General features: G+C 42.5%; 1 protein-coding gene across 2 annotated transcripts in view; it reads left to right on the top strand.

Annotated features, from left to right (window-relative positions):
- The window catches only part of LOC126458622 (probable multidrug resistance-associated protein lethal(2)03659), a 287255-nt gene that overhangs the window by 105965 nt on the left and 153370 nt on the right, over positions 1–27920 (top strand). For both annotated transcript variants that reach the window (XM_050095789.1, XM_050095788.1), the window contains exon 2: positions 21069–21179. In XM_050095789.1, coding sequence (XP_049951746.1) covers positions 21069–21179 — 111 coding nt within the window. The remainder of the gene's footprint in view (positions 1–21068; positions 21180–27920) is intronic.

Raw genomic sequence — 27920 nt, 5'->3', positions numbered from 1 at the left:
CGAAATGTGGTGCTACAGAAGAATGCTGAAGATTAGATGGTTAGACCACATAACTAATGAGGAGGTATTGAACAGAATTGGGGAGAAGAGGAGTTTGTGGCACAACTTGACTAGAAGAAGGGATCGGTTGGTAGGACATGTTCTGAGGCACCAAGGGATCGCCAATTTAGTATTGGAGGGCAGCATGGAGGGTAAAAATCGTAGAGGGAGACCAAGAGATGAATGCACTAAGCAGATTCAGAAGGATGTAGGTTGCAGTAGGTACTGGGAGATGAAGAAGCTTGCACAGTCTCATGGAGCAAGTTATTTATATACATCGTGGTCACGCTCTCATAACATTCTTGTAATAGTTAGAAACTGCTTTCACGTCTGTCAATATCTGCTCATTAACATCTAAGTGCAGAGTTCGACTGACTAGGAAATATTCATTCTATTCAGAATGCTCATGAGATATTCCTTAAGCTCATACTTGGTTCACTAAGTAACAGCGCGTAACTGGAATCACCTTGGAAGCCGTTATCTACACGCTGCGTCTTAAAGACGAATAGAGCGAGCTGAATTTTAATAGATCACTTATTGTGGAAACCATGTTCATTCCTACAAACAGATTTTCATTCTCCAAAATAGGTCGTAATACGCTAGCATAAAATATTTTCCACGAGTGCACAAAATACTAACGCCTTCAATAAATAGTAGTAGTTATTCATATCTGCCCCACAGCTGTTCTAGAAAACGTAAATGGCATGCGCCTTTTTCTAACAGGTTGTAGCGCTTCGATTGTGCAGCTACTTACCATAAACTACTGCTAGAAGGGGAGCAAGCTCTTCAACGTAATCGATGCAGCATTGTACAGGTAGCCTACATCTTTCCTACGTACGGCGATTGTAGAGTGAGATCAATTCTCTCAACAACCGTTGTTCCACTACTCGTGCGGTGATTGAGAGATGGAACCGTATTACGATCTTCTTCAGTGGAACAATTCAGTGTTTTAATTTGATCTGTATCTCAGTGTCACTTTCATTGTCAGTGTGATCACTGAGCGACTGTGTAGATAACTTTGATAACACTGCACACTAAGAAATTGAAACGTTACTAGAAAGCAGACTCACGTTAAGCTGCTCCACCACATTGGTGAAGGAATCATCTTCTGAAGACAAATTAATACTGTTGCGTCACAGGGTTGGATATTGTAAGGGCGTTCAAAAAGTATCCGTTTGAGGGCGTTGCTGCAGTGTAAATGCAACGTAGCGCGACTCCGATGCGGGTGTATAAACACCGACTTGCAGGAATGGATCAGTGTGGCACTTGTGTCTTTCCGATGCACATGAGGGAAACGCTGAAACGTGAGCTTTGGCGACGTTTTTACCAAACGCGTCCAAACAGGACCAACGTACTTTTATTCTTGGCTGCTGAAGGACAAACACCGGTAGACGTCCATCGGAGAATGAAGAACGTATATGGAGAGAAATAACGGCGTGCAATGAAAGCGAAACTTCCGTGAAAATTGAGACAATGGAAGCTGCTGCTTCGTGATGACGCACGTCCCCATGTCGCAAATGTCGTGACGCGTAAGTTTCTCCTAATCTATTCTGTACGATTATCACGCCTTCAGCCCCTCAAAAAAGGCCTTGAAAGGTTGACGATTTCTGTCGGACGGGGATGTGCACCAGACAGTCACGGACTTCTTCACGCTAGCAGGACACGGTGTTTTGCCAAGCGGGTGACTTCAATCTGGGGCGCCGGTGGGATAATTTCCTCAACGCTCGACGGCTATTTTACCTATTTGGTGTACCGATTCTGGACTGTACGGACTTCGAACGGAAACTTTTTGATCGATCCTTATAGTTTAACTCTTGTTTGTGCCGTGTATAAATGATGTCCTTGCTTTATTGATTACTAGGGAATCCCACTGTTGTTGCATCAAAATCAAGTCAGAAACATATCCAAAACAAGACGGACAATAAGCGAAATTTTCGCTAACATTGTCGATTTTTTTGCCCAATGTACAATATTTACGTGGCACAGTAACTGCATCTGAGGGTTTAACGCAGTCTCCTCCATTTTTCACGAAATTTCTTTTCAAGAGTTCCATTTAAAAACAGCAGAACTGATGCAGCGTATTGGTAGATAAGAACAACGGCCATTGGTCATACTGTAAAGCTACACACCAGGGGGCACGACGAAAAAAGAACCAAGCTCTAATGCTAAGTGGTAACTGCTAACGAAGAGAACGTGTTATACGTTAATATTGTGATTTTAGTTTACAACTGTGACAACTATTTATTCATGTGACAGTCGTGCAGTTCCGTATACATAATCGAAAAAAATGGTTAAATGCTGAACTGATAATTATAATAAATTACTGGGTGTTACATTGTGATTTCAGCTGCCGGTCTAAACTGGACAACAAAAATTTTAGCACATCGCATCAGTCGAGAACAGTACGAAAATTGCTTGATATGCAACCACAGTATCACTTGGACTGGGACGTAGGACGAACTCGCCTATGACCAATAGAGGGGAACATTCGTGCGGTCTCCTGATGTACATCTACATCTACATCTACACAGATATTCCGCAAGCCATAGTGCGGTGAGTGCCGAGGTTATCCTGCACCATTAATAGTCATTTCCTTTCTTGTTCCACTCGCAAATAGTGCGAGGGAAAAACGACTGTTTAAATGCATCGGTGCGAGTCTTAATTTCTCGTATTTTATCTTCATGGTCCTTACGCGGCAATAGAATCGTTCGGCAGTCAGCTTCAAATGCAGGTTCTCTAAATTTTCTTGACAGTGTTTCTCTCCAGGGATTCCCATTTGAGTTCCCAAAGCATCTCCGTAACTCTAAGCTATTGTTCGAAACTACCGGTAACAAATCTACGAGCCCGCCTCTGAACTGCTTCGCCTTCCTTGAATCTGATATGGTACGGATGCCAAACACTCGAGCAGTACTCAAGAATTGGTCGTACCAGCGTCCTATATGCGATCTCCTTTAGAGACAAACCGTACTGCCCTAAAATTCTCCCAGTAAACCGAATAATTTTATAATATAGGCAACTCACGATTAAAAATTAAGAATGAGTAGATGAGCGTTCTATGGCGATTCTCTCGAGTACGAGTTTGTTTGCCTTAATTCTCTTCTTCACGTAACAGAATAAGGCCGTTCTCTAACTAGATTTGCTGGACATTTCTGTGTGAGATCGACAGTCCATACTGCAGAGCCCCGAACCATCTACTTTGGGACACGATTGCCAGACAATAAATTTCTGTTTCTAGTACTCAAATAAATCAGTGTATCAAGCAATGGAAATGTCAGTGCCACAGTGTAACATTTATTGAACGTTCATACTAAATGAAGGGAAAAAAAACAGCACTGTGAGTCTACCCTGGCAGGCGAAGTGGGTGAGGGCACAAATGATCATTGTTGACATAATACCAACACCGTGTACACCTCGCGCACACACGGAGAGCCGGCTGGAGTGTCCGAACGGTTCTAGGCGCTTCAGTCCGGAACCGCGTGATTGCTACGGTCGCAGGTTCGAATCCTACCTCGGGCATGGATGTGTGTGATGTCCTTAGGTTGGTTAGGTTTAAGTAGTTCTAAGTTCTAGGGGACTCATGATCTCAGATGTTAAGTCCCATAGTGCTCAGAGCCATTTGAACCATTTTGAACACACGGAGAGCTAGAGGGAGAGGAATAGGGAGAGAGAGACAGATTTCTATATTTCAGGATAGTAAAGCAGAGAGGCATTTGATGTGTTTCTAAATAAACGTGTGCCACGCTGTTCCTCAAATTCGCAACAACTCTGTTCTTCGATCATCGTCCATAACATTTCGTAGCATGATGCCTCTCCTTCGTCTAGTATATCGCTGCAAAATCCTTACTGCTACAAGAACATTAACTTCGATGACAGTGGGTGTCTTAATACAGATACGGTCGCACGATCCTAAGATTAGTTGCGTTTATTAACAGATATCTCCTGTATGTGTTCACATGGTGCTCGTGTATTCAGCTGATTGCACCTATCTTTATATGGATATTCCCGATAACCGTACAAGACGAGACATAATGATGCAGTAAGCCGTGAACGTCGCAGATAACCTCGGGTACTACGAACCAGCAACTACTTACGTAGTGAGCAAAATCGTACTGTGAGGCATCCAAAGGCCATCAATAAAATACCCAATCAGATAATGCAAATTATTATATAACAGCTTTCTTCACTCAAGAAAACATGAGATATCATTCCTGGCGTTCCTTTTCGGGTAAACATGTCATCTACCATGATCTTCTTGAACCAAGTTATTTGACAGCTACCTTAATGGCTGATAGAAATGTAGATATCTGAAGACGGCGGAGCATGTGATATTTCTGAATTACATCGTTGATGGTTCCGTGAAGAAAAAGACGTCATTAACCTCAGCGTGTTATCACAAAGCACTCATTTTTACCAACAAAATCACCTCAGCTAATATGAAAGCATTTTTCTTTATATCTACGTAAACGTGATACCCTTCTAATGATTCAGTTTAGAGTTTTCTTCGTTCGCAATTGCAGATGTGGCAGATGGCTCTTATTCGTCGATTGGGTGATGTTTTACCGGGAAAGAAGACCAATAGTTCGAACATGGCCACTCACAAGCGATAGCGAAAACTTGGTGAAGTATCCTAATCAACGGAAGCACCGATAACGCACACACAAGTGCTTTACCGGCGTCATACACACCCCGTGTCCCTGTACTCGAATCTTCCTCAAACGGCAGAACTACGAAAAACTTGCACTATGTACCTAGTTGCGTTCAAATGATGTGGTCCGAAGAGTGAATAAATCATCTGGTGTTTTATTCAAGCAGTAAAAAGGACTCTACAGAGCGAGGTAGTGCAGTGTCTAGCACACTGGACTCACATTCTGGGGGACGACGGTTCAAACCCGCATCCGGCCATCGTGATTTAGGTTTTCCGTGATTTCCCTAAAACGCTTCAGGCAAATGCCGGGATGGTTCCATTGAAAGGTCACGGCCGACTTCCTTCTCCATCCTTCCCTAATCCGATGAGACCGATGACCTCGCAGCATATCAACCACCCAACCAACCAATAACGGCTCTGAATGACCCTGTGTATGAACTGAAGGAGCAGAGAAAGCGATGGCCAGAAATACTTTGAATTTATCCGTTTTTTTTTTCTTGAATATTCGTCATATGTTTCTCTGTAATAGCTGCCTAAATGATTCTCATACTTTAACAGCCAGAGTTTTCATCACGAGGTTCTATCAGATTAATCCAAGAATAGATCAAATTCGTTATGGGAACTAATTAATAGTCTCCAGAAAGATATATTAGATTCCTCTTCATACATGGATTAGTTACAACCAACGGAAATGAAGTGTCAGTAACTGTGGTAAGGTGCCACACATTAGAGCTGTAACCAAGCATCTCCACAGTTACAGGACATAGAACGCTAGCAGAAATGAGATGTTTACTAACGAGTGGAAAGTATCTGACGTTGGTTGGATTGATTTACAAGCAGTCTTTTTCTCGCTTGCTCAGTTTCAGAATCGACAAAAATATAAATCACCGTGATTAGAAACCTATGTAATAAAACTAGAGATCCAAAATAATTTGTAAATCTGTATAAAGATAAGACGCAAATAATTAAAATATCTGGAGAACAAAAAAAAAAACGAAAATAATTCAAAACTAAAATGACGTAAAAGTAAAGGAACAAAATAAGAAAAAAAGAATGTCAAAGTAATTTAATACCTAGCAGGATTCTTAAATGGATCAAACTTGTCTGTTCAGCCAAGTTTGGCAGCACATACGTTTGATAAGATAGTGATGAAACAAGGATGGAAATTCTCAAATCTATTTCTCGAATGTATGCTGCGGAAGAATACTCACGCACACCTTAATTTAGATATTCTCGCACGGAGAAAGATGCGAAACGTAGACAGCTTTCCACTTAACTACACAGCATTTAAATTTGCTAGACAAACAACGAAACTGCACGTGGAATGTTGTGTGTCGTATTCTGATTGCAATTCACAACACGCCCCTTGTCTGACGGACCTTATCGCGTAAGAAGCAGTTTCTTCCATGAAAATTTAAGAGTGCACAACTCGTTCCCTTGTATAAGAAAAAAAAAATACTTGAGCCATTCTCAGAACTACTACAGTGCTGTAGTCTTTATTGAAGTGAGGTTCACAGTCCACAGTGATACACTCTCACACTGTAACGTGATGTTATGTGACGGTCTTCAGTCCGCAGACTGGTTTGATGCAGCTCTCCGCGCTATTCCATCCTGTGCAAACCTCTTCATCTCCGAATAAGTACTGCAGTCCACATCCATTTAAGCCTTCTTGTTGTAGTCATATTTCAGTCTTCCTCTACAATTTTTACTCCTCAACCTCCCCCCCCCCCCCTTCGCTCCTCCCTCACCGCGCCCACACACACTCCCTTCCAATACCATGCTGACAATTCCTTGATGAATCAGAATGTGCCCTGTCAACTAATCTCTTGCTGTAGTCAAGTTGTACTCTAAATTTCTTTTCTTCCCAGTTCGATTCACTGCCTTCTCATTAGCAACTCGATCTGCCCATCTAATCTACAGTATTCTCCTATAGCACAACTTTTCTAAAGCTTCTGTTCTCTGCTTGTGTATCTGAACTGTCTATCGTGCACGTTTCACTTCGTACAAGTGTATGCTACAAAAAATATACTTCTTAACACTTAGATGTTAACAGACTCCTCTTCTTCAGAACTGTTCTCCTTGCTATACCCAGTTTCTATTCAGTGCCTCTCTTCTCTGGCCATCATCAGTTATTTTGGTACCCAAATAGCAAAAATCATATACTGCTATTAGAGTTCATTTCCTAATCTAATTTCCTCAGCATCGCGCGATTTAATATGATTACTTAGCATTACTTTGGTTGATGCTCCTCTTATGACCTCTTTTCAGGACACTATCCATTCCATTCAGGAACTCTTTTAAGTCCTTTTTGTTGTGTCGACCATTGTTGGAGTCAGCATGGACACAAACAAGGAAGGAGAGAGGCTGCGATGGACGGTGGCAGGATCCTAAATAATCTGTACATAACAGTTGTAGATCAATAGAACAATTTATTTCTATAAAGAAAATAAACATAACTTAACTTGCTTCCTATGCCTCCTATATGCAAGTACTTTTCATTATTACTAGCCGAAGAACGCGGCCAAGTGTCATCTTGATAATACTTAGCATTGACGCTCTCGAAGTCTGCGACCGAACTGGGTCTACCAGCGATGAGTGGCCGGTTGGGTCAGCGTTGAGAGGGGGCGCTGAGCTCTCGTCTTCCTAGAGGCGTGGCGGTGCCTGCTCTTTCCACTGGCGCTCGGGTCACCGCCTTCTCGATGCCGCCTCGCGGCGCTGCACTGGTCGGAATGCAGTCGATGTCTTAGAACTGCACACTTTTCTGTCTCTGACAGAATTACAACTTCGTCATCAAAAGACATAGTTTTTGTTTCTCCTCCCTGAACTTGAATTCCTTCTCCAAATAGTTCTTTTGTTTCCTTTATTGTTTGCTTAATGCACAGATTGAATAACATTGGGGATAGGCTACAATTCTGTTTCAGTCGTTTCTCAACCACTGCTTTCCTCTAGTGCCCCTATATTCTTATAACAGCTGTCTGGTTTCTGTACAGGGTGTATATAATCTTTCGTTCTCTGTAGTTTACCCCTGCTAAATTCTGAAATTTAAAGAGTATATTCCAGTGACCATTGTCAAAAGCTTTCTTTAAATCTACAAATGCTATGATCGTACGTTTGCATTTCTTTAACCTCCACATATCTTCTAAGATAAGCCATAGAGTCATTATTGCCTCGCATGTTTCTACATTTCTTCGTGACTCAAACTTATCTTACCCGAGTTCAGTTTCCAACTAGTTTCTCCATTATTCTGCAAATAATTCGTATCAATATTTTGCAACCATTCCTGTTACACTGATAGATCGGTAATATTAACAACTGTAGGCCCCTACCTTCTTTCGAATTGAAATAATTTCATTCATCCTGGAGTCTGTGGGTACTTCGCCTATATCATATTTCTTTCACACCCGGTGAACTATTTTTGTCACGCTTGGTTCTCCCAAGGATCTCGATAATTCACTGTTGTCAGCCACTACTTTCTTTGAAATCGCAATAGTTACATGCTTCGTGATGTCTGAGGGTTTTTCGCTTGTATCATATACCTTGTACACGAGATGGACTATTTGTTTCAATATTTTACAACTATGACTTTACTGAACTGATAGTTTGGCAACATTCTCATGTGGCGACACCTGCTTTCTTCGTGATTATGATCGTTACATTCTTCTTGAAGTCGGCAGGTATTTCACATGTAGCGTATATCTTGCACACCAAGTGATATAGCTCTGACGTAGTTCACTGTCCCAAGAACCTGAATTATTCTGAGGGAATGTCGTCTACTCCAGACACCTTCTCTTAAAGCGTTCTGTCACATTCCGCTCGCAGTATCATCTCACTGTATGTAATTTTACATTGTCTTGAAGACATTTCCCTTGTAGATCCCCTCTATACAGGGTGGTCAGAAACAGTCCGAAAATCTTATAAGGCTATTGCGGGGGTGATTGCGCTCAGAAATAATTGTTCAGAAAAAAAGTCCGATATGTTGCGCCGTTTCCGAGTTGGTTGGCACTGAAGTTAACCAATGAGGATGCCACGTGCACAACTTCCAAGCAGCCTGCCAGGGACAGTGTCGCCAAACGTGTTCTTCGCTTGGTTTCCCCAAAACGAACAAACGTAGGTTTTGTTTACCTAGCTTCAATTTATCGCTTCCGAAAAAGGCGCATATCACTCGTAATGAGCATTTCAACAAGTGGTACCTTAGCGCATTACCACATTTTAGCGCGTGCAACAGCTTGAATTTGCGATCTAATTCGCTAACTTCAACGCTAAATAACTCGGAGACGGCGCAACATGTCATTTTTTTTCTTAGCAATTAATTCTCAGCACAATGTCCCCTGCCACACCCTTCGAAGCTGTTTCTGGCCACCTGTGTATTCTTTCCACCATTCAGCTTTCTCTTCTTTGCTGAGCATAGGCATGCCATCTAGGCCAGGCTGTCCCAACCGAGCTCCAGGGAGCCGGAGCGCTCCGGAGCGCTCACTGCGGCAGCTCGGAGCCCGCGTGGAGGGGGAAAGCGAACTCACTGCCCCCTGGCCGCATGCAGCCGTCCGTAATAATCCGTGCTCAATGACAGCTATGACTAGCCGCGGGAGCTCTGTACCTCTATTGGAGGATGCCTTTCTATTCATTGAGAGGCATGGTCGACCGCAGTGTTTTGTATGTCATAAAGTATTTAATTCTGCGAAGAGGTACAATATACAGAATTAAATACAGTCAGGTAGAAGGCGTTGCACGCAGAGAACTGGTAGCCAGGCTTAAGAACGACATACCAGTAGACGTATGTTTAAAAACAGATTCGTAATACGGAGGGTGTCAAAACATGCAACATAGTTCGTGTTCTGTAATGCACCAAGAGGCACTGTGTGCTGAAACAGTAGAGCTAGGTGGCGTAATGAAAGATGTCGTGAACTGTGTGAATTTTGTGCGTCGTCAAAGGATTCCTGAAAGATGTGGAAGCGGAGTATGGGGATATATCTTACCACAGTACAGTTCGTTGGCTGAGTCGGGGAAAAGTTCTTGATGTTTTCTTTGCCATTAGTGAGGAAATACCCATTTTCTCGAAATGAAAGGAGAAGAAATGCGTTGTCTGAAAGATATAAAATGGATATCAGACCTGGCGTTCCTAGCTGACATAACTGTGCATCTGAATAATTTAAATCTGTCATTGCAGGGCAAAGGGCAGCTAATCGTTGACATGCACGACCAGATCAAAGCGTTCATGGAAAAGTTACGTTTATTTGAGAGGCAGATGAGTAATGGACATCTAACGTTCTTCAATCATCTTGCTTCTTTAAAACTACCTGATGGTACTACTTTCGGCGATTACCAAGTAAAGTTAAAGCAGCTCATCACGTCGTTTGAAACACGATTCCGAGACCTCACTAGTTTGGAAATGGAACTTATGGTATTCAGCACTCCTTTTTCAGTTTCCACCGATGACTTGTCATCGTCGCTTCAATTGGAGATTATTGATTTGCAAAATTCAACTTTGTTGAAAGAGAGGTACCACATCACGTTGTATTTGTTACGATGGTAGTTTTCATTACAGAAAAAAACATTTCCTAAACTTCACAACAATGCCGCTCAGATCATGTGCATGTTTGGATCTACGTTTTGATGTGAGCGGCTTTTCTGAGCGATGAAAACAGTTATAAAGTAAGGAACGATCGCTTCTTCAGGATGCAACAATGAAGGCCATCCTCCGCATTAACGCTGCGAACACTTTGACGGCTGATATTTCCGATCTTGCAATGAAAAGAAAATTTCAAACTACAGAGGCCCAATAAATTTAGTATGCAATTTCTTGTAAAACATTTGTTTCTTATTTATTCCCTGAAGATCGTATTTCCTGGTGTAGCACGTCGCCACGTCTTAGCAGCTAAGAGTGTGAGGTTGTCGATCTTGTAAGACGCAGCTGGCCCACCAAAACGCTTGCCTTGCCGCCTGCCTCAGCCAGCCGTGCCACGTGCCGGCCCACTTGACTGGTCACAGCGAGCGACGCGGCTCTCTGGAGCAGGGAGCGCTCCGCGGCTCACAACGGAGCCCACGAGCTGGAACAGCCTGCTCTAGGCTCTTGCTGTTTGTACAATTGCTTTTCTTTTCTCCAAAGACCACATTAATCTTTCTATAAGCGCTACCTATCTTTCGCCTATAGCCTTTAATGACAGACTCTAGAGATTCCTGCTTAGCCATTTTGCACTAACTACTAGTCTTAGAAGTCCGTTTTCCCTTTCGCCTGCTTTATTTGGTGCATTTTCAAAATTTCTCCTTTCGTACATTAAATTCAAAATCTTCTGAGTTTCCCAAGGCTTTCTACTAGGTCTTTTACTTTTATCTATGTGATACTCTGTTGCCTTCCCTATTTTATCTTTCAAAGCAACCTATTCGTTTCCTATTGTATTCGTTTCCCCTGTTTTAGTCTAACATTACCTGATGCTCCCACTGAAACTATCGACAACCTCTGGTTCCTTGTATTTATTCAGGTCTCATTTACTTAATTTCTTACCTTTTTGCGTTTTTTTTATTTTTTATTTTTTTTTTACTTTTACTCTGCAATATAGCAAATAAATCATAACTAGAGTCCACATTTGCCCCAGGGAATGTCTTACACTTTAATACTCTGGTCTCGAAAGCACTGTCACACCATTATAATTACAGTCAGTGTTAAACCTCGCGGTGTCCCGATGCCTCTTCCAGTATACAACCATGGTTGTTTAAGCAAGTATTAGCAATGATTAATGAATGCTCTTTGTGAAGTTCTGTCAGGCGGCTTACTCTTTCGTTTCATTCCCCCCAGTCCACGTAATTGTACAATTTCTCCTCCTCTTCCCTCCCTCCTACCAAATTCCAGTCATCCACCAAAATTAAATTTTCATCTCCTTTAACTACCCGAACAATTACCTTTATTTCATCATACATTTTTTCAATCTCTTCATCATCTGCGGAGCTATTTGGCATATAAACTTGTACTACTATGATGGATGTTGACTTCATGCCTGTCTTGGTTATGATTAAGCATTCAAAATGCTGTTAATAGTAGCTATTACCAGCATTCCTGTCTTCTTATTCATTATTAGACCTATCCCTTCATTATACCATCTGATTATGTGTTGAAAACCCTTTACTGACTTGCCACAGGGCTTTATTAATTCGTACTATATCTGACTTCAACCTATCTATTTCCCTTTTTAAATTTAATAACACACCTCTCCAGTTAAGGGATCTAACATTCCACTCTCCCACCCATAGATTCGAGTCCACTCCCGTAGATTCAATTGGAGGGTTATTTACCTCCGTAATATTTTACCCAAGTGTATGCTATCATTACTTAAGCATACAGAAGAGCTGCATGCTCTCGCAAAAAATGACGGCTATAGCTTTCCCTTACTTTCGGCTATTCAAGTACCAGCAGACAAGGCCAAATTCCCTGATGTTACAAGATAAGTCGGTAGGAATCACTTGTGAAGTGCTACAGAACTAACATTACTAGCTAACATCCATCCTACATCCCAGAATAATGAGTGCACCAGGATTAAACCAACTATAAGTAATTCCTTTAAGTCGATCACATGTTGTAAACAATTCACGCCACAATCAGTGCTTACATGTTTCGTTTGTATATATTGCCACAGCCACAATGTTTCAGATATGCAATGTGTGCAACCTGATGATGAATCACTAGACGATTCGAAACAGGTCATGTTAAATAAAAATGAAGAATCACGAAACGTAACTGGTTGCAGCAATTTCTAGATACCTTCATTCATCACAGTCGCACTGTTTCACGTCTATAATGGATAAAAGTCCTGTGGAGCAAGTTTAAGATGCGCTGAGGCGAATGAATTACGAGCACATATTGTTAGTAGACACAAGGACATTTCGAGACCTCAGCTCCGTGTGTTTCAAGAATAGATTGAGTGCCAATATGGCTTTTGAAGAGCCTCCTACGGACCTTCTCACATCACTGCGAGATATGTATAAGGGGCGAGCAAAAAGTTTCCGTGTGAGGGCGTTGCTGCTGCGTATGTGCAACGTAATGCGACACCGATGCGGGGAAATAAGCACCGACATGGTCACAGCACAGGACACAAAACAAGCACCTCGCAGGAAAGGCAACGTATCCCCTATTCACGACAGTATTACCTGTCGACACCTCAAAGACTGTCCTCTCTCCTGTCTCATCGCACTTGCAACCCTATATATACCAATATCTTCTCCACAGGCTACTACCCTGGCCTGTGGGAAACCTTAAAAGTCGTACTTTTCCTCAAGCTGAACAAACCCCTTACTGACATCTCCTCGTAGCGCTCCATCTGCCTCACCTCAGTGTTTAGCAAGGTCTTTGAATCCATCCTCTCTCAACACATCCACCGACATCTGCACCAACACCATCTGCTTCCCATTACCCAAAGTGGTTTGTGTCCCTCGTTGTTTACTGATGATGAACTCCTGAATCTAACCCATCTCCTATCCCAACAGCTAAACAACCGTCAATCCGCCATCCTTGTCTCCCTTGACTTAGACAAAGCATATGACTGCATGCGGGATTCCAGTCTCCTTTTCAGACTCCAGACTTAAGCACTTCCAACCAACTATGTCCACCTTACTGCATCCTTTCTCTCCACTCACCCATCCTATTTCATTGTCAACAACACCAATTCCCGTACCTCCCACCCCAATCCAGGAGAGTTGCAAGGTTCCATTCTCTCCCATCTCCTTTACGTCTTATACACTGCCGATAAGCCGTAACCACTTCCTCCCACCCTCCCACTTCAGTATTCTGGTGACACTGCTTTCCTCACCCTCTGTCATAAGCTCCAGAAATCGCAACGATCCCTCCAAATCCATCTCGATCAGTTTACTTCCTGGTGTAACCAGTGGCTCCTTAAGATTAACCACTCCAAAAACAGGCAAAAATTATGAGGCCCACCATCCACAACTCCCATCTCCACGACCTCTACCTCACCATTTATGACCACCCCATTCAGGTAACTAACACACTAAAATACCTTGGACTAACCTTCGATCATCAACTAACATGGAAGCCTCACCTACTAACCACCCAACAGAAAGTTCACAATAGACTAAAACTACTAACTGGCCGAACATGGGAACTACACCCTTCCATAGTCCTTAACATGGACAAATCCCTGATCTACCTCTCCTTTTGCTATGTAAATGTTGCGTCGATATCCACCCCTCCCAAGTTCAAAAGGCTCTCCAAATCCTCTAACGTCATGCACTCTGCTTCACTTTCTGTATCTGTTTATCTTCCCTCCACCGAACCTTTTCCAACTCATCAGATTCCCTCCTCTGCTCACTCACGCTGAACACTTCTGAACAATATACACCATCCACACTCTCGACTCCAATAATCCTATCATTTTCTCTCTACTGTACAATCCTCATATGCAGCCGCGCCTTAATTAACACAATCCTCCACCCCTTCACCTGTACACCTGTACACTCTCCCAAAGAAACTTCAACCTCTTCCCCCTTCCCAGATCGTGAACTCCACCTCAACGTTAGCTTTCCTACCAGCTGTAAGTCCACCCCACCCATTCCACCCCGTCAGAGCTTCCTCTCCCTCCCCTCCCTGCATTTTCTTACCCCCCCTTTTTTCCCATCTGCCTTTCATTCCGCATCCCCCTTTTCCCAACAACTATTCGAATCACCAATTTCTCAGTCTGGAACCGCGCGACCGCTGCGGTCGCAGGTTCGAATCCTGCCTCGGGCATAGATGTGTGTGATGTCCTTAGGTTAGTTAGGTTTCTAAGTTCTAGGGGACTGATGACCTCAGATGTTAAGTCCCATAGTGCTCAGAGCCATTTTTTCACCAATTTACGGTATACTCCATTCCTTCTCCTATCCCAACAGCCACTCCTCCATCGCTGCTATGCACCAGTCCCCCATCTTTACATCACCACATTCCTACCTTTCTCATTCGCCAAAATTCCCCACTTCAGCAACAGCCTCCCTGTCCTGGGGCATGTCCGTCCAGTTCTTAGTCAGAGAGAGGGTGCTTCTTTTAAATATCAGTGTTTTGGCATCAGTTTATAAATGTTTTTAAATGAGCACTTATTGTGTTTCGTTTTACCTTTTAGTATTAATGTTTTTAACTACCAGTGCAAGAGGTCATATTTTTCATACTTCCATTTTATTTTTCCCCTCGAAAAGTTTTAAATTCAGTTTAAATATCTCCCCTAATTGTTTCTTCTTTCTTGTTAATCTAATTAAAATTTATATTGTCAACTGGCTGGAGAAGGGGTTGCCTATACCGCTGATAGCCGGGCCCAACATCCCGCCCATATAAAAATAGTGTGACATTCGTGTCTTTCCGAAGTGCGTGCAATAAATGCGGAAACATGAACTATGGTGACGCCATTACCAAATGTGTCCAAACAGGACCAACGCACTGTTATTCTTTTCATGGCTAGCTAAGGACAAACATCGGTAGACATCCACTGGAAAATGAAGAACGTGAATGGGGCCCCATGTCTGTCAGAAACCACTGTTGTGAAGTGGTGCGTCACATTCCGTGGTGTTGCTCCATGAAAACTCACTAACCCGTGTGGCAAATGTCGTAACACAGAAGTTACGGCAGCTCGAGTGGGGGTCACTCATCGGGCACCCGCCTTGTAGTCCTGACCTCTTCCCACGCAAATACCACGCCTGCGGTCGCTTAAAATGGGGACTGAAGGACCGATCGTTCCTGTCGGACGGGGATGTGCAGCAGGTGGTTACGGACTTCTTCATACAATTAGGACACAGTGTTTCACTAAACAGATTTCTTCAGCCTGGTGCGTCGGTGACATGATTGCTTAAATGCTCATGGCGATTTTGCCTGTTTGGCATATCGATTCTGGACCGTAAAGCCTTCGTCCTTTATATGTTGACTATGGGTAGTGTTGGCGCACCTAAGGTGGCCACCAGTTCCTCTATGAATTGAAAGCCAAACAGTCAACTAATCGTAGTCCAAGGAATGGATGTCAACAGCAAGTGTTAGAGCTATACCACAATCATAACACCGGGAGTAGCCCAAATTTGAGTCGATAATTAAAATAAACTGACGGAACTCCAAGAAGGAGTTGTGCGCTGTAAGCGAAAGTTGGTAAGCGTGTTTCTCCTTCTGAAAGAAGATGCCTGTTCAGATTTCGTGCCAGATGCATGAGTGGCGCTATAGTAGCGCCTCTATGAGGATGCAAATCAGGTTTGCTATAAATATACTCTGAAATTGGACAATCGATGTTAGTCAAGATTGCCTTTAAGGCGACGAAGACGCCGTTATCAATTCCTCACAGAATTTATACGAGGTTGTGTAATGGAGCTACGAGAAGATGGGTATTTCTTTTGCGATTTTCGCTGCTGGCAGCGGTGATCACAAGAATGTACGGCCGCAAGGTGACTGGCCTCCGGACGGCCACGCGGCAGTGCTGGGAGGGAAGACCACCGAACTGCATCTGCAGCAACAATCTGGGCAACAGTTCCCACCACAGCGACACAACAACTGCTGTAACTCTGTTACTTCAAGGACAGCTCCGATCCAGACGCCCTGAAGGGTGCGTTCCACAGACCCCATAGCTCCGCCATTTGCGACTCCAGTGGTGTAAAGTGAGAGCTCATTGGAGGCCAGGGTGGAAGTCTGTCGCGCTCTCTGACGGAAGCTGGTTCTGCGTCTGTGCCAGTGAAGAAGGCCAGTCGAGGGCCTGCAGCCAGCCCGTCTTGCCGCTGGGCACACCGGGCCTACGTCTGGAGTTGTGGTCTGCCGTGCGACTTCGTATGACAGCAGGAGCACACTCGCGGTGATCCCACGCACCCTGACTTCAAGTTTGTACGTCAATCTGGTGATTCGACTTGCTATGCTGCCATTCACGAACAGCATTCCAGGGGGTGTTTTTCAAGAGGATAACGCTCGCCCACATTCCGCTGTTGTTACCCAACTTGCCCTACAGAGTGTCGACATGTTTCCTTGGCCTGTTCGATCACCAGATCTGTCTCCAATCGAGCACGTGTGAGACATAATCGGACGACAACGCCAGCGTCATCCACAAGCGGCATGAACAGCCCCGTATTGACCGACTAAGTGAAACAGGCATCGAATTCCATCCCACAAACCGACACCCTACACCTATACGACGCAACGCCTACACCTTTCCACTGCTGCGTTCCACATTCTGGCGGTTACACCCACTAGTAATGCACCGGCATTTCACATCTGCAACAGCTTATCTCGCTCTTACATTAACCTGTGGTCCTGCAATGTTAATCATTTAAATATTTTTCCTAGACAGATGTATTTCAGAAATTTCATTACTCTGCATTAATTATTTGTTGGCGTTGCGATTTTTGTTTCCGTCAGCGCACATTGCGTAACAAACAATTACATATGCCTTGATAAATAACCACATCGGAAAAAATTAGTCACCCCAATGAGACATCGGCCTAACAACGGGCATAATTACGTTAGGCTTGCTAATAGCCTCTTTTCGGCGAGGGAGATAGGTATGGCTCTTTCAGCTGCAGCAACTCATTGATGATGAGATCCCATAGAACGGCCAAACTGCAGTGATACTGACTGTTGTGTTTCACACACTGTTCCACATCACCTGAGACATTTTCTGTGGTATGAAAATAGCGAACTACTCGGGGTGCGATAGCGTACCTCAGTTTTGGTCAGACCAGGAAACTGGACGTGCCGCCCTGTGAACATGGCTGTTTCATCCTGGAGGACAAGAGTCTCAGCATGTTCGCCTCAAAGATGTAGAACAAAGGATCACAGAAATTGTTTAAGTAAACAACCTGGTTCATGCTCATGGTAATCTGAGTGAGGTCCAAGTAATGGCACAAGAAACACTCCCAAAACATCACAGAATCACCTCTGATATGAACTTCATTCTCCACATACTAGGGGTTAAAAGTTTCATTGAGCCGTATGGGCACTGGACGCCCTGCATATTTGAAAAGAGGCAAAATCGCAACTTGTCAGACCACACACTGCACACTACACTCCCCAATCAGCTACAGTCTATGAAACTTCCTGGCAGATTAAAACTGTGTGCCCGACCGAGACTCGAACTCGGGACCTTTGCCTTTCGCGGGCAAGTGCTCTACCATCTGAGCTACCGAAGCACGACTCACAAAGGTCCCGAGTTCGAGTCTCGGTCGCGCACACAGTTTTAATCTGCCAGGAAGTTTCATATCAGCGCACACTCCGCTGCACAGTGAAAATCTCATTCTAGCTACAGTCTAGTTTCTGTGTAGTTTGACGCTACGAAAATATACCGCTTCATGTATCACTATGAGAGCGGTGGCCTTTTGAGAGGTACCTCAGAGCAAATGCACCAATCAGTGACCTCCTCAGTTGGAAACTGCTTCAGATAGATCTACAGTCATTGACAGCAGAAATTCCTCTCGGGTTTTAAACCGACTGTCACTGACAAGGCGTACCCTTTCCTCTCGCTCCCATCTTGGTTGGGATCTTTTTGCGTAAACTGTTCCTACTCCATGTTACGTCACAGCGAGTGCTACACCAATCCTTGTAGACATTTTGGTCACACCGCGCTGATACACCAGCAAATAGGAAGGCTTCAGTCTCGGCGTGGTACTGAGCCCGTCCAAACGCAGTAGGTCCTTTCTTCCAGCTTGCCACGTTTCACGTCATGTCGCCTTACTCACCTGGTACCGACAACTGGCTGGCACATACACACCACTTCACTACCATAACTTAAAGTCAACGGTGGAAGATCATATGACCGCCTGGTCTACTTCTACACAAAGTATGCTCTTCAGAGACAGTGGCTAATATGTCGTCCGGTGAGCTTATTTTCCACTTCAGTCGGAAGAACGGGATGTACGACTACTAGTATTACTTGTCAGATTTAACTGTTTAGCATACACATCAGTTTTTAGGAAAAACGGCTACAAAATCGATATGCTGATATTTAGTAAGGTACTGAGGGAGAATGACGTGTGTCAGATAGCCTGTAGGTTGTTCGGCTCGGCGCCTAGCTTACGATCGTGTGAACTGTGAAGGTGATTTACGGCTCGCAAGCGGTAAGCGTCAAGCTCTACCATTAGAGGCTCTCCACAGCTCCTCTGAGCGCGAAGCTCTCAGTACTGGACTTTCGCTTAGCGCGTGAGAGGTCCATTGTAGTGGCAACAGACTAAACGACGCGGACGTTGGATGTTAGCAACAACTTCATTAAAATGACAAAAGCTTGCCTGAGTGAACCTGCTCATTCGTACGTTAAGACCGAGTGCCGGCAAGAAAAACCACATTGTTGTGAAATATTTTCTGTTTTTGTCTGAAATTAACGGCCCAATCTCAAACGAACTCTGAGGTATCTCTGGAGATTTCCTGCCAACAGGCTCCCTACAGAGGTAGTCTGTAGTCTTGTTCTCACGGTGCATAAGAAATAACTACCCAATGGACACCACTATCTCGTTGAATATTGAGAATTATAGAGTGAGAGGAGATATATCAAAACTAAAATCATCCAAAAATGTGTTTGCACACAACAACTAACATGATCTAATTTCCAGGTCTCTCCCTTCCTCCCTCTTCCCCCCCCCCCCCCCCCCCCCTCTCCTCTCTCTCTCTCTCTCTCTCTCGTCTCGGCAACAAATAGAAAATCGTTATGGCAATGTTATCACTGGAACCCGAATTCCATGCAAATGCATGTTTGCATGTTTTGGACATTTGGGGATAGAATGCGCATTTCGAAGATTTCATCGATGTAACTGGATGAATTTAGACATTTGTAATGCACATTACATCATCATTCTAGGATTAGTGCATATGTTACAATAACTAGCGTCATAGCACCTTTTTCTGTTGAGTTTCTCATATCAGTTACCCCAAAAGAGCAGAAAGTAATTTCGTGATTTTTGTTACAGTCAGTCAACGCCATAGTGACCTCAAGCGTCCTAATTCGGCTCGGCAGATGCAGGCAGAAGTCAGTATGCTTCGTGCCAATAAATTCAAGTAAAAAAGAGTCCTATTGTTGTTAAGGATGCTTCCACGTGTGTGATGAAGGCCGGGAAAGAAATTAAAATATTTTATCCTTACCTAAAGCGCGTTACATGTTTAAATAAATTACCGCAAATTTATTTAAATTAGCATCTCTTTGCTTCAGTCTTTTGAAAAGTCCTAAGTTATAGCCCCCTAACTGTTTTTTTCGGTTTTAGTTCGTAGACACTTTCGAAGACACTGACGCAGCTCGCGTTAAAGATGCGAAAGAGCATTCAAGAAAATCAATATGAAGCAAGACCATATTTACATCAAATCAAAGTTTGCAAATTTGTCCACAGCAATAACGAAGTTGGAAGACACAGCTAACCAGTGGAATCTTTGACACATATTGAAGAAATTCAAAAATTGAGAGGTGTGTGCTACAGCAAAATGCAAGATCAACAAAGTTACCTGATCAAACCTTGGTTTTGAGTTCATGAAGGTGACACGAAATCTAAAAGATTTCCATCTTGACCTGACTTTGTTCGAAATATGCTAATTTAACTATGCACCTGTCACTTCTTGTGACGTAGAAAAATAATTTTCTATGTCTCGAATGTTCAAATGTGTGTGAATTTCTATGGGACCAAACTGCTGAGGTCCTCGGTCCCTAGTGTTACACACTACTTAAACAAAGTTAAACTAACCTATGGTCAGAACAAAACACTCCCATGCCCAAAGGGGGACTCGAACCTTCGGCGGGAGGTTCAGCTCGGTCCGTGACATGGCGCCTCAAACCATGCGGCCACTCCGCGCGACTCCTATGTCCAGAAAAATGTTCTATCTGATAAATGCATGAGCCCAAATGAAGAAAATTTGGAAAAATTGTTTAATTTATACTGTTTTAGAAGAAAATAGAAATAAATGTAGAACTGAATTTTGATGCCACATGCAGTATTTATATTGTTTTGCTGTCTCATAGCGCTTGCTTAATGATATGATATTGCATGAATGTGTGCAAGTTTTACGACTTGATAGAGGATGAAAGTCTGCGCTCTAGTTATCACTTATTAATTAAGAACTCACTGGAGAAACAAAACATCATACTTCAATTTCATCAAGTGTCCCTGAATTGTAGCCCTACATTTGTATCAAAATCTTTACCTCTTTCTAATGTCCAACCCTTGTATTGTAACTTTTGTTCCTGCGGCAATTTTCTTCTTTATTGCGCTTATTAATATGTGTTCATTTTAAGCACTTTTTTGTTTTGAGCACTATAGCATGTGTGTAGTGATAAAGCTTTACCTCGTCCCGATTATGAAATGTGCCCTCATTTCTTTATTGTGCTTTATTATCGTGCACTAGTGTACTGACTGATCTGCATTATTGTATTTTGTTCTACGTTGCATTTGTTAGAAGGTACCCTAAATTTTGTTTCAGGTGGCTGAAAGACCTGTTCATACTCGGTTCCAAGAAAGACCTTGAAACCGACGACCTGTACGACACACTCGAAGGAGATCTCTCGGAGAAGCTGGGCACCAGACTGGAAAAGTACGTCGACTTTTGTACACCCGCCGTAATGGGCTGTCATTGTGTTTCCTATTCTAGTTTTACCTGACAACTGCTTTATCAGATTTTCATTCTAAACGGATCTGTATTAATTTTTGCATTTATCGCTTACCCGGGGAAGTCGGAAACATGCTAACTAACCTATTGTCTATTACAAATTTTCAGTAGGTTGGATTTTTGACACTCGTTCTAAAAGATAACACTGAATCATTATTTGGTTTCAGAGTAATTTAACAGACACATCTTAGCGCAGCTGATTCATAATAAACTAATAAACACAATTGTTAATAGAAATACCTTGAAACAGAAAGTGTGAAAATTGTGAAAATCAAGTGCATCCAGTAACAAAACTACACTGAACCGCCAAAGAAACTGATATAAGCATGCGTATTCAACTACAGAGATATATAAACAGGTAGAATACGGCGCTGCGGTCGGCAACGCCTACATAAGACAACAAGTGTCTGGCGCAGTTGCTAAATCGATTACTGGTGCTACAGTGGCAGGTTGTCAAGATTTAAGTGAGTTTGAACGCGGTGTTACAGTCGGCGCACGAGCGATGGGACAAGGCATATCCGAGGTAGCGATGAAGTAAGGAATTTTCCTGTGCGTCCATTTCACGAGTGTGCCATGACTATCAGGAATTCGGTAAAACATCGGCCAGCAAAAGATCCTGCAAGAACGGGACAAACGACGACTGAAGAGAATCGTCCAACGTGACAGAAGTGCAACCCTTCCGCAAACTGCTGCAGATATCAATGCTGGGCCATCACCAAGTGTCAGTGTGCGAACCATTAACGAAACATAATCGAAATGGCCTTTCGGAGCCAAAGGCCCACTCGTGTACCCATGATAACCGCACGACACAAAGCTTTACGCTTCACCTGGGCCCGTGAACACCGATATAGATACCGTATAGATACGACTCTGACACGTGACACGAACGTAAGCATGCTGTCTGATTACCTGCATCCATTCATGTCCATTGTGGATTCAGAAGGACTTGGCCAATTCCAGCAGGACAATGAGACACCCTACACGTCCAGGACTGCTACAGAATGGCCCCAGGAACACTCTTTTGAGTTTAAACACTTCCGCTGGCCACCGAACACCCCAGACATGAACATTACTGAGCATATCTGGGATGTTCGGAAGAGATTTCCACCCCCTCGTAGTCTTACAGATTTATAGTCAGACCTCCAGCACTACTTCAGACATTAGTCGAGTCCATCCCACGTCGTGTTGCGGCACTTCTGCGTGCTTGCGGAGGCCCGACATACATATTAGGCAGGTGTACAAGTTTTTTTCGGCTCTTCGATGTATAATTTTCGTAGGATAAATAAAAGCTATTTCCCATTCAATAGATCGATGACTCTCAAACATTTAACTGCCAATCAAACATACATGTCTTGTAAGGGCTGATCATGGCAGCCCGCAGAATTGTTACACCCCTAATTATTGGTGTAGTGGAACCTTTCCGTATTCTGTTATCAGTCTGTCCATATATAGGCTTGTCTTCAGAGGAAAGTCTAAGTACTGGAAGTAATGTACAGTACCCGTCACCTCGTTTCCAATGTTCTCGGAGAATTTCTGCAAAACACGTATTGTACGAGGGCGTGCTGAATTTTTTGCGTGAAACTCTTAAAGGATTTTAAAGGAAACAGACGCTATTAATTCTCTACATCTTACAGGGCAACCTCCCCATCGCACCCCCCTCAGATTTAGTTATGAGTTGGCCCAGTGGATAGGCCTTGAAAAACTGAACACAGATCAATCGAGAAAACAGGAAGAAGTTGTGTGGAACTATGAAAAAAATAAGCAAAATATACAAACTGAGTAGTCCATGTACAAGATATACAACATCAAGGACAGTGTGAGTTAAGGAGCGCCGTGGTCCCGTGGTTAGCGTGAGCAGCTGCGGAACGAGAGGTCCTTGGATCAAGTCTTCCCTCGAGTGAAAAGTTTAATTTTTTATGTAATCAACTTTGCTCTCCAAAATTCCAGGACATGTTCAGATTTGCTTGGACATATGCAGGATTTGACGGTCTGCACACGGAACAATTTGAAAACGTTAAAAACATATGTTTTCACAGATCTCAGGGAAAACTGTGTGACCGTGAATCTGTTGCAAATGGTTCAAATGGCTCTGAGCACTATGGGACTTAACTTCTTTGGTCATGAGTCCCCTAGAACTTTGAACTAATTAAACCTAACTAACCTAAGGACGTCACATACATCCATGCCCGAGGCAGGATTCGAACCTGCGACCGTAGCGGTCGCGCGGTTCCAGACTGTAGCGCCTATAACCGCTCGACCACTCCGGCCGGCGAAACTGTTGCATTCATTTGTTGCAGTTTATGTGACACTCTTATGTTTTCATCACTTTTTTGGGAGTGAATATCACGTCCACAAGAAAACCTAAATCGGGCAAGGTAGAAGAATCTTTTTACCCATTCGCCAAGTGTACAAGTTAGGTAGGACGACAACATATTCCTGTCATGTGACGCACATGCCGTCACCAGTGTCGTATAGAATATATCAGACGTGTTTTCCTGTGGAGGAATCGGTTGACCTATTACCTTGCGATCAAATGTTTTCGGTTCCCATTGGAGAGGCACGTCCTTTCGTCTACTAATCGCACGGTTTTGCGGTGCGGTCGCAAAACACAGACACTAAACTTATTACAGTGAACAGAGACGTCAATGAACGAGCGAATAGATCATAACTTTGCGAAAATAAAGGCAGCAAATTTTTCAATTTTTCACTCGAGGGAAGACTTGAACCGAGGACCTCTCATTCCGCAGCTGCTCACGCTAACCAGTGAACCACGACGCTCCGGAGCTCACATTATCCTTGATGTTGCCTCTCTTGCGCATGGACTACTCAGTTTGTATATTTTGCTTATTTTTTTCGTAGTTCCACACAACTTCTTCCTGTTTTCTCGATTGATCTGTGTTCAGTTTTTCAAGGCCTATCCACTGTGCCAACTTATAACTAAATCTGAGGGGGGTGCGATGGGGAGGTTCCCTTGTTAGTAACTTATTCTTCGTGACTACATTTTTATTTCTCAGCAAAGTCACCTTGGGGACAAGCACATTTCTCCCAACGAGAGACCAGTTTGTTGAGAGAGTCGCTGTTGAATGTTTGACTTTGTTGACGAAGCGACGACCTCACCTCTGCACGGACGCTTCATTGCTGTCAAAGTGAAGACTTCGAAAGCGTTCTTTAAATTTTGGAAGCAGATGAAAATCGGGTGGATCCAAATCGTGACAGTATGGAGGATGATGTACGACAGTGAACACAAGGTGTCGGACTGCTGCAGACGTCGTCGTGCTCGTGTGTGTGCTGGCATTGTTGTGATGAAGCAGGGAGTGCTTCGTGTGTGGACAAACTCTTCGAATTCCAAACTCGATTACAGCATCCTGTTTCTCATGCATCGAGGAAGTTACGTTACACACACCGTATTACACGCTACAATTCGAAGTACTCTCTCACCAGATGGCTGCAAATGTGTAGTCATGTAGAATAAATATGCACTCGTAGAATGTTAATGACGTTGGTTCAATTAAAAAAGCTTTAAGAGTTTCTACAAAAAATTTGAATCATTACTTTTCAGCAGTATTTGCTGATTTTGAAACCTATCGACATCAGTTTCTGAAGCAAAACAAAATATAGCTTCTACTACCATTTCTGTCTCATCCCATAGCGTTATATCGTAGTAGAAGAATAGTGTTGGATCCTTTCTTCTGACTTATTTTAAAATTTCGTCAATTATGTTCATGGATAAGAGTTGTGAGAGACAATTTGCTTGTTGAATCCTGCTTTTATTTTGAACCCGTCTGACGTCTGCTCTGAAGATGCACAGATGCCATGCTATCCTCATACCATTTTCATACTGTAGTGTTGATGTTCTAAGGCATTTTTTACTCACAGACAGTCCCATACATATTTATCTGGTACACAACTATAAGTTTTCTCCATTTCCAAAAGGCAATTAAAAGCATTTTACTTTTCTCCAACTGCTTCTCATAAAGTATTCTTGTAGTAAAACCGTGGTTAATAATTGACTTATGAAGTGCAAAATAACTCTGTTCTTCCTCAAGTGTAAGTCCAAGAGGTTTTCTAATTCTACCCTGAATAACTGACTCGCACTTTCAGACTGTGTGAGAGAAAAAGCAACAGCTCTATGGCTGGTGTGTTTCTTCTCATTACTTTGTTTAAAAGGTGGTATGACGATTCCCTGTTACCAATAACTGGATACTGCGCTTTCTTTCCACGCATTTTGAAAACTCTACTCTTTCTTTCCACACCGTATTGAAACTCAACACAGACACTGTTCACCAATCCCCCACATTGTTAGGTCCAGTAGAGTCTTATGTTTTTCCAGTACTGATAACGTGAAACATTGTGTCAAGAACACACGAACAGCTACTGGTATCATATGTCCTCTGTAGCTACCTTCTTGTTGTTCTGTTTATATGCTGTTGTCTCCACTTACAGCAAGATCAAACCCTAGTTTATAAATATAGTTTTTGAGAAGGACTAAATGTAGTATGTTCAGTAATGTTAATATTAATCACGTATACATTTCCAGTGAACTGACACATTCCACATTATTTCGTTATCCTCTACGGACCAGGTAACTAACAAATTGGTGGCAACCGTTTCGGACAGCTGTAAACTGTCATCACACCAGAAACTGTACAGAAAGTGTTGGATCTGATTCCGCAAGATCGAAGAAACACCACCCAAGACCACTGAAAGACATCTGAAATAAGTTTTTCTACATGTGAACCTATTCTGTCAGACGAACTGAAGATGAGAAAATTTGCTGCGAAGTTTGTGCCACAGGGGCTTTGGAGATGATCAGGAGCAACATTTATTTATTTAGCATCCAATAGATCACAAATGTGCTATAGGGTTTGTCATTTGATTACACATAACACATAACACATAACAACACATACACGTAATAAATGGACAAACATATACAAACAGCAAAACAAATTACATACATATAGTACATAAATAGTGTACATGAACTTATTATACAAAAACAAAAGTACGTGCTCATGATAAACAATTATAGATCATGAACTACGCCTTATACACAAAACGTATTGCGGATATTTAACAGATTTTTCAGAAGTACCATAATTACAAAGTTGAAAACATAATTAAATTTGTTTAATTTTTTAAAAAATAAGTACAGGTTTCAATCCACAGTCTGAGACAGGTATTCATTTACACTGTAGTAGCATTTTTCCATCAAGTATTTTTTTACTTCACGCTTGAAATTATTTTTGCCTTTCAATTCTTTAATTTGAGATGGAAGTGCGTTTAAAAGCTATATTCCTAAGTGGCTAACATGTTTCTGACTTCTAGTTTTTGCTAAATAGGGAATGTGGAAGTCTTTACAATTCCTTGTATTGTGATCATGGTAGCTTGAGTTGGTTTGGAGAACGCAGTTATTTTTACTGATCATTTCCAGGCATTTAAAAATATATATCGATGATATTGTCAGTATCTTTAGTTGTCTGAATAAGGGTCTACAGTGAGTTTGTGGTGGGCTATGTGTCATGATACGAATAGCTCTTTTTTGCATACTAAAAATGCCATTTAGTCTTGACCTGGATTTTCCCCAAAAACTTATGCCATAGCTTGCAACTGATTGGAAATAACTAAAGTACACCGCTCTAATAGATTCCTTGCTACATACCTTGGATATTATTCTTAAGGCAAAACATGCTGAGCTAAGTTTCTGAGTAAGATATACACTGTGTTCATTCCAGTTTAAATCTTGGTAAATTCGCATTCCCAGGAACTTTGTGGTGCACACTTTTTCTATTTGTTTGCTATCCAGCATAAGGCACATATTTTCCCCTTGACACTTGCTTCCATACTGTATAAAGTTTGTTTTCTTTGTATTTAATGTCAGCTTATATGAATAAAACCGTGGCTGTATGGATGAGTGCATTTTTTCTGGTGTAGTACACAATGATTCTTTTATATCACTAATTATGATACTCGCGCCATCTGCAAATAGTAGAATTTTGGCTGTGCTGTCTGGAGCCTGTATATCACTGATATAAATTAGAAATAACAATGGGCCCACAATGCTGTCCTGTGGAACACCTATTTCAATTTGTTTTGGTTCAGATATGAGTTTAAAATTGTGAAGATTGTTGGATGACCTCAGCTCAACAACTTGTGACCTGTTTTGCAGATAAGATTCAAACCATTTTTTAACGGTACCTCTGATACCTGTTGCTTCAAGTTTCCCTAGTAATATTACATGGTTCACAGTATCGAAGGCTTTGGATAAATCTAGATGAATTACAACAACCTGTTTATTTGACTGAACATTTCTCACTATTTCTGTTGTGTAGTCCAATATGGCTGTTTCTGTACTGTGCCCTGCTCGAAAACCATGTTGACTGTTATCTATTAGTTTATGTTTTCCTAGATATTTTGTAACCCTGATTTTCATTAATTCCTCACGTATTTTGGAGAAGGCTGGGAGGAGAGATATAGGTCGGTAATTTTCTATTTTATGTCTGTCACCATTTTTGTATACAGGTATCACTTTAGAGATTTTAAGTTTATCCGGAAATATCCCTTCACTAAGGGACAAGTTTGCTATGAGCACTATAGGTTTGGCAACGCATGGAGCAATTTTCTTAATTATTGATACAGGTACATCATCCAACCCAGCTGACATTT

This window comes from Schistocerca serialis, chromosome 2 (assembly GCF_023864345.2).
Source record: "Schistocerca serialis cubense isolate TAMUIC-IGC-003099 chromosome 2, iqSchSeri2.2, whole genome shotgun sequence".
Lineage (NCBI taxonomy): Eukaryota > Metazoa > Arthropoda > Insecta > Orthoptera > Acrididae > Schistocerca > Schistocerca serialis.
Note: the sequence above shows the minus strand (reverse complement) of the source record. Positions and strands in the feature narration are given on the sequence as shown.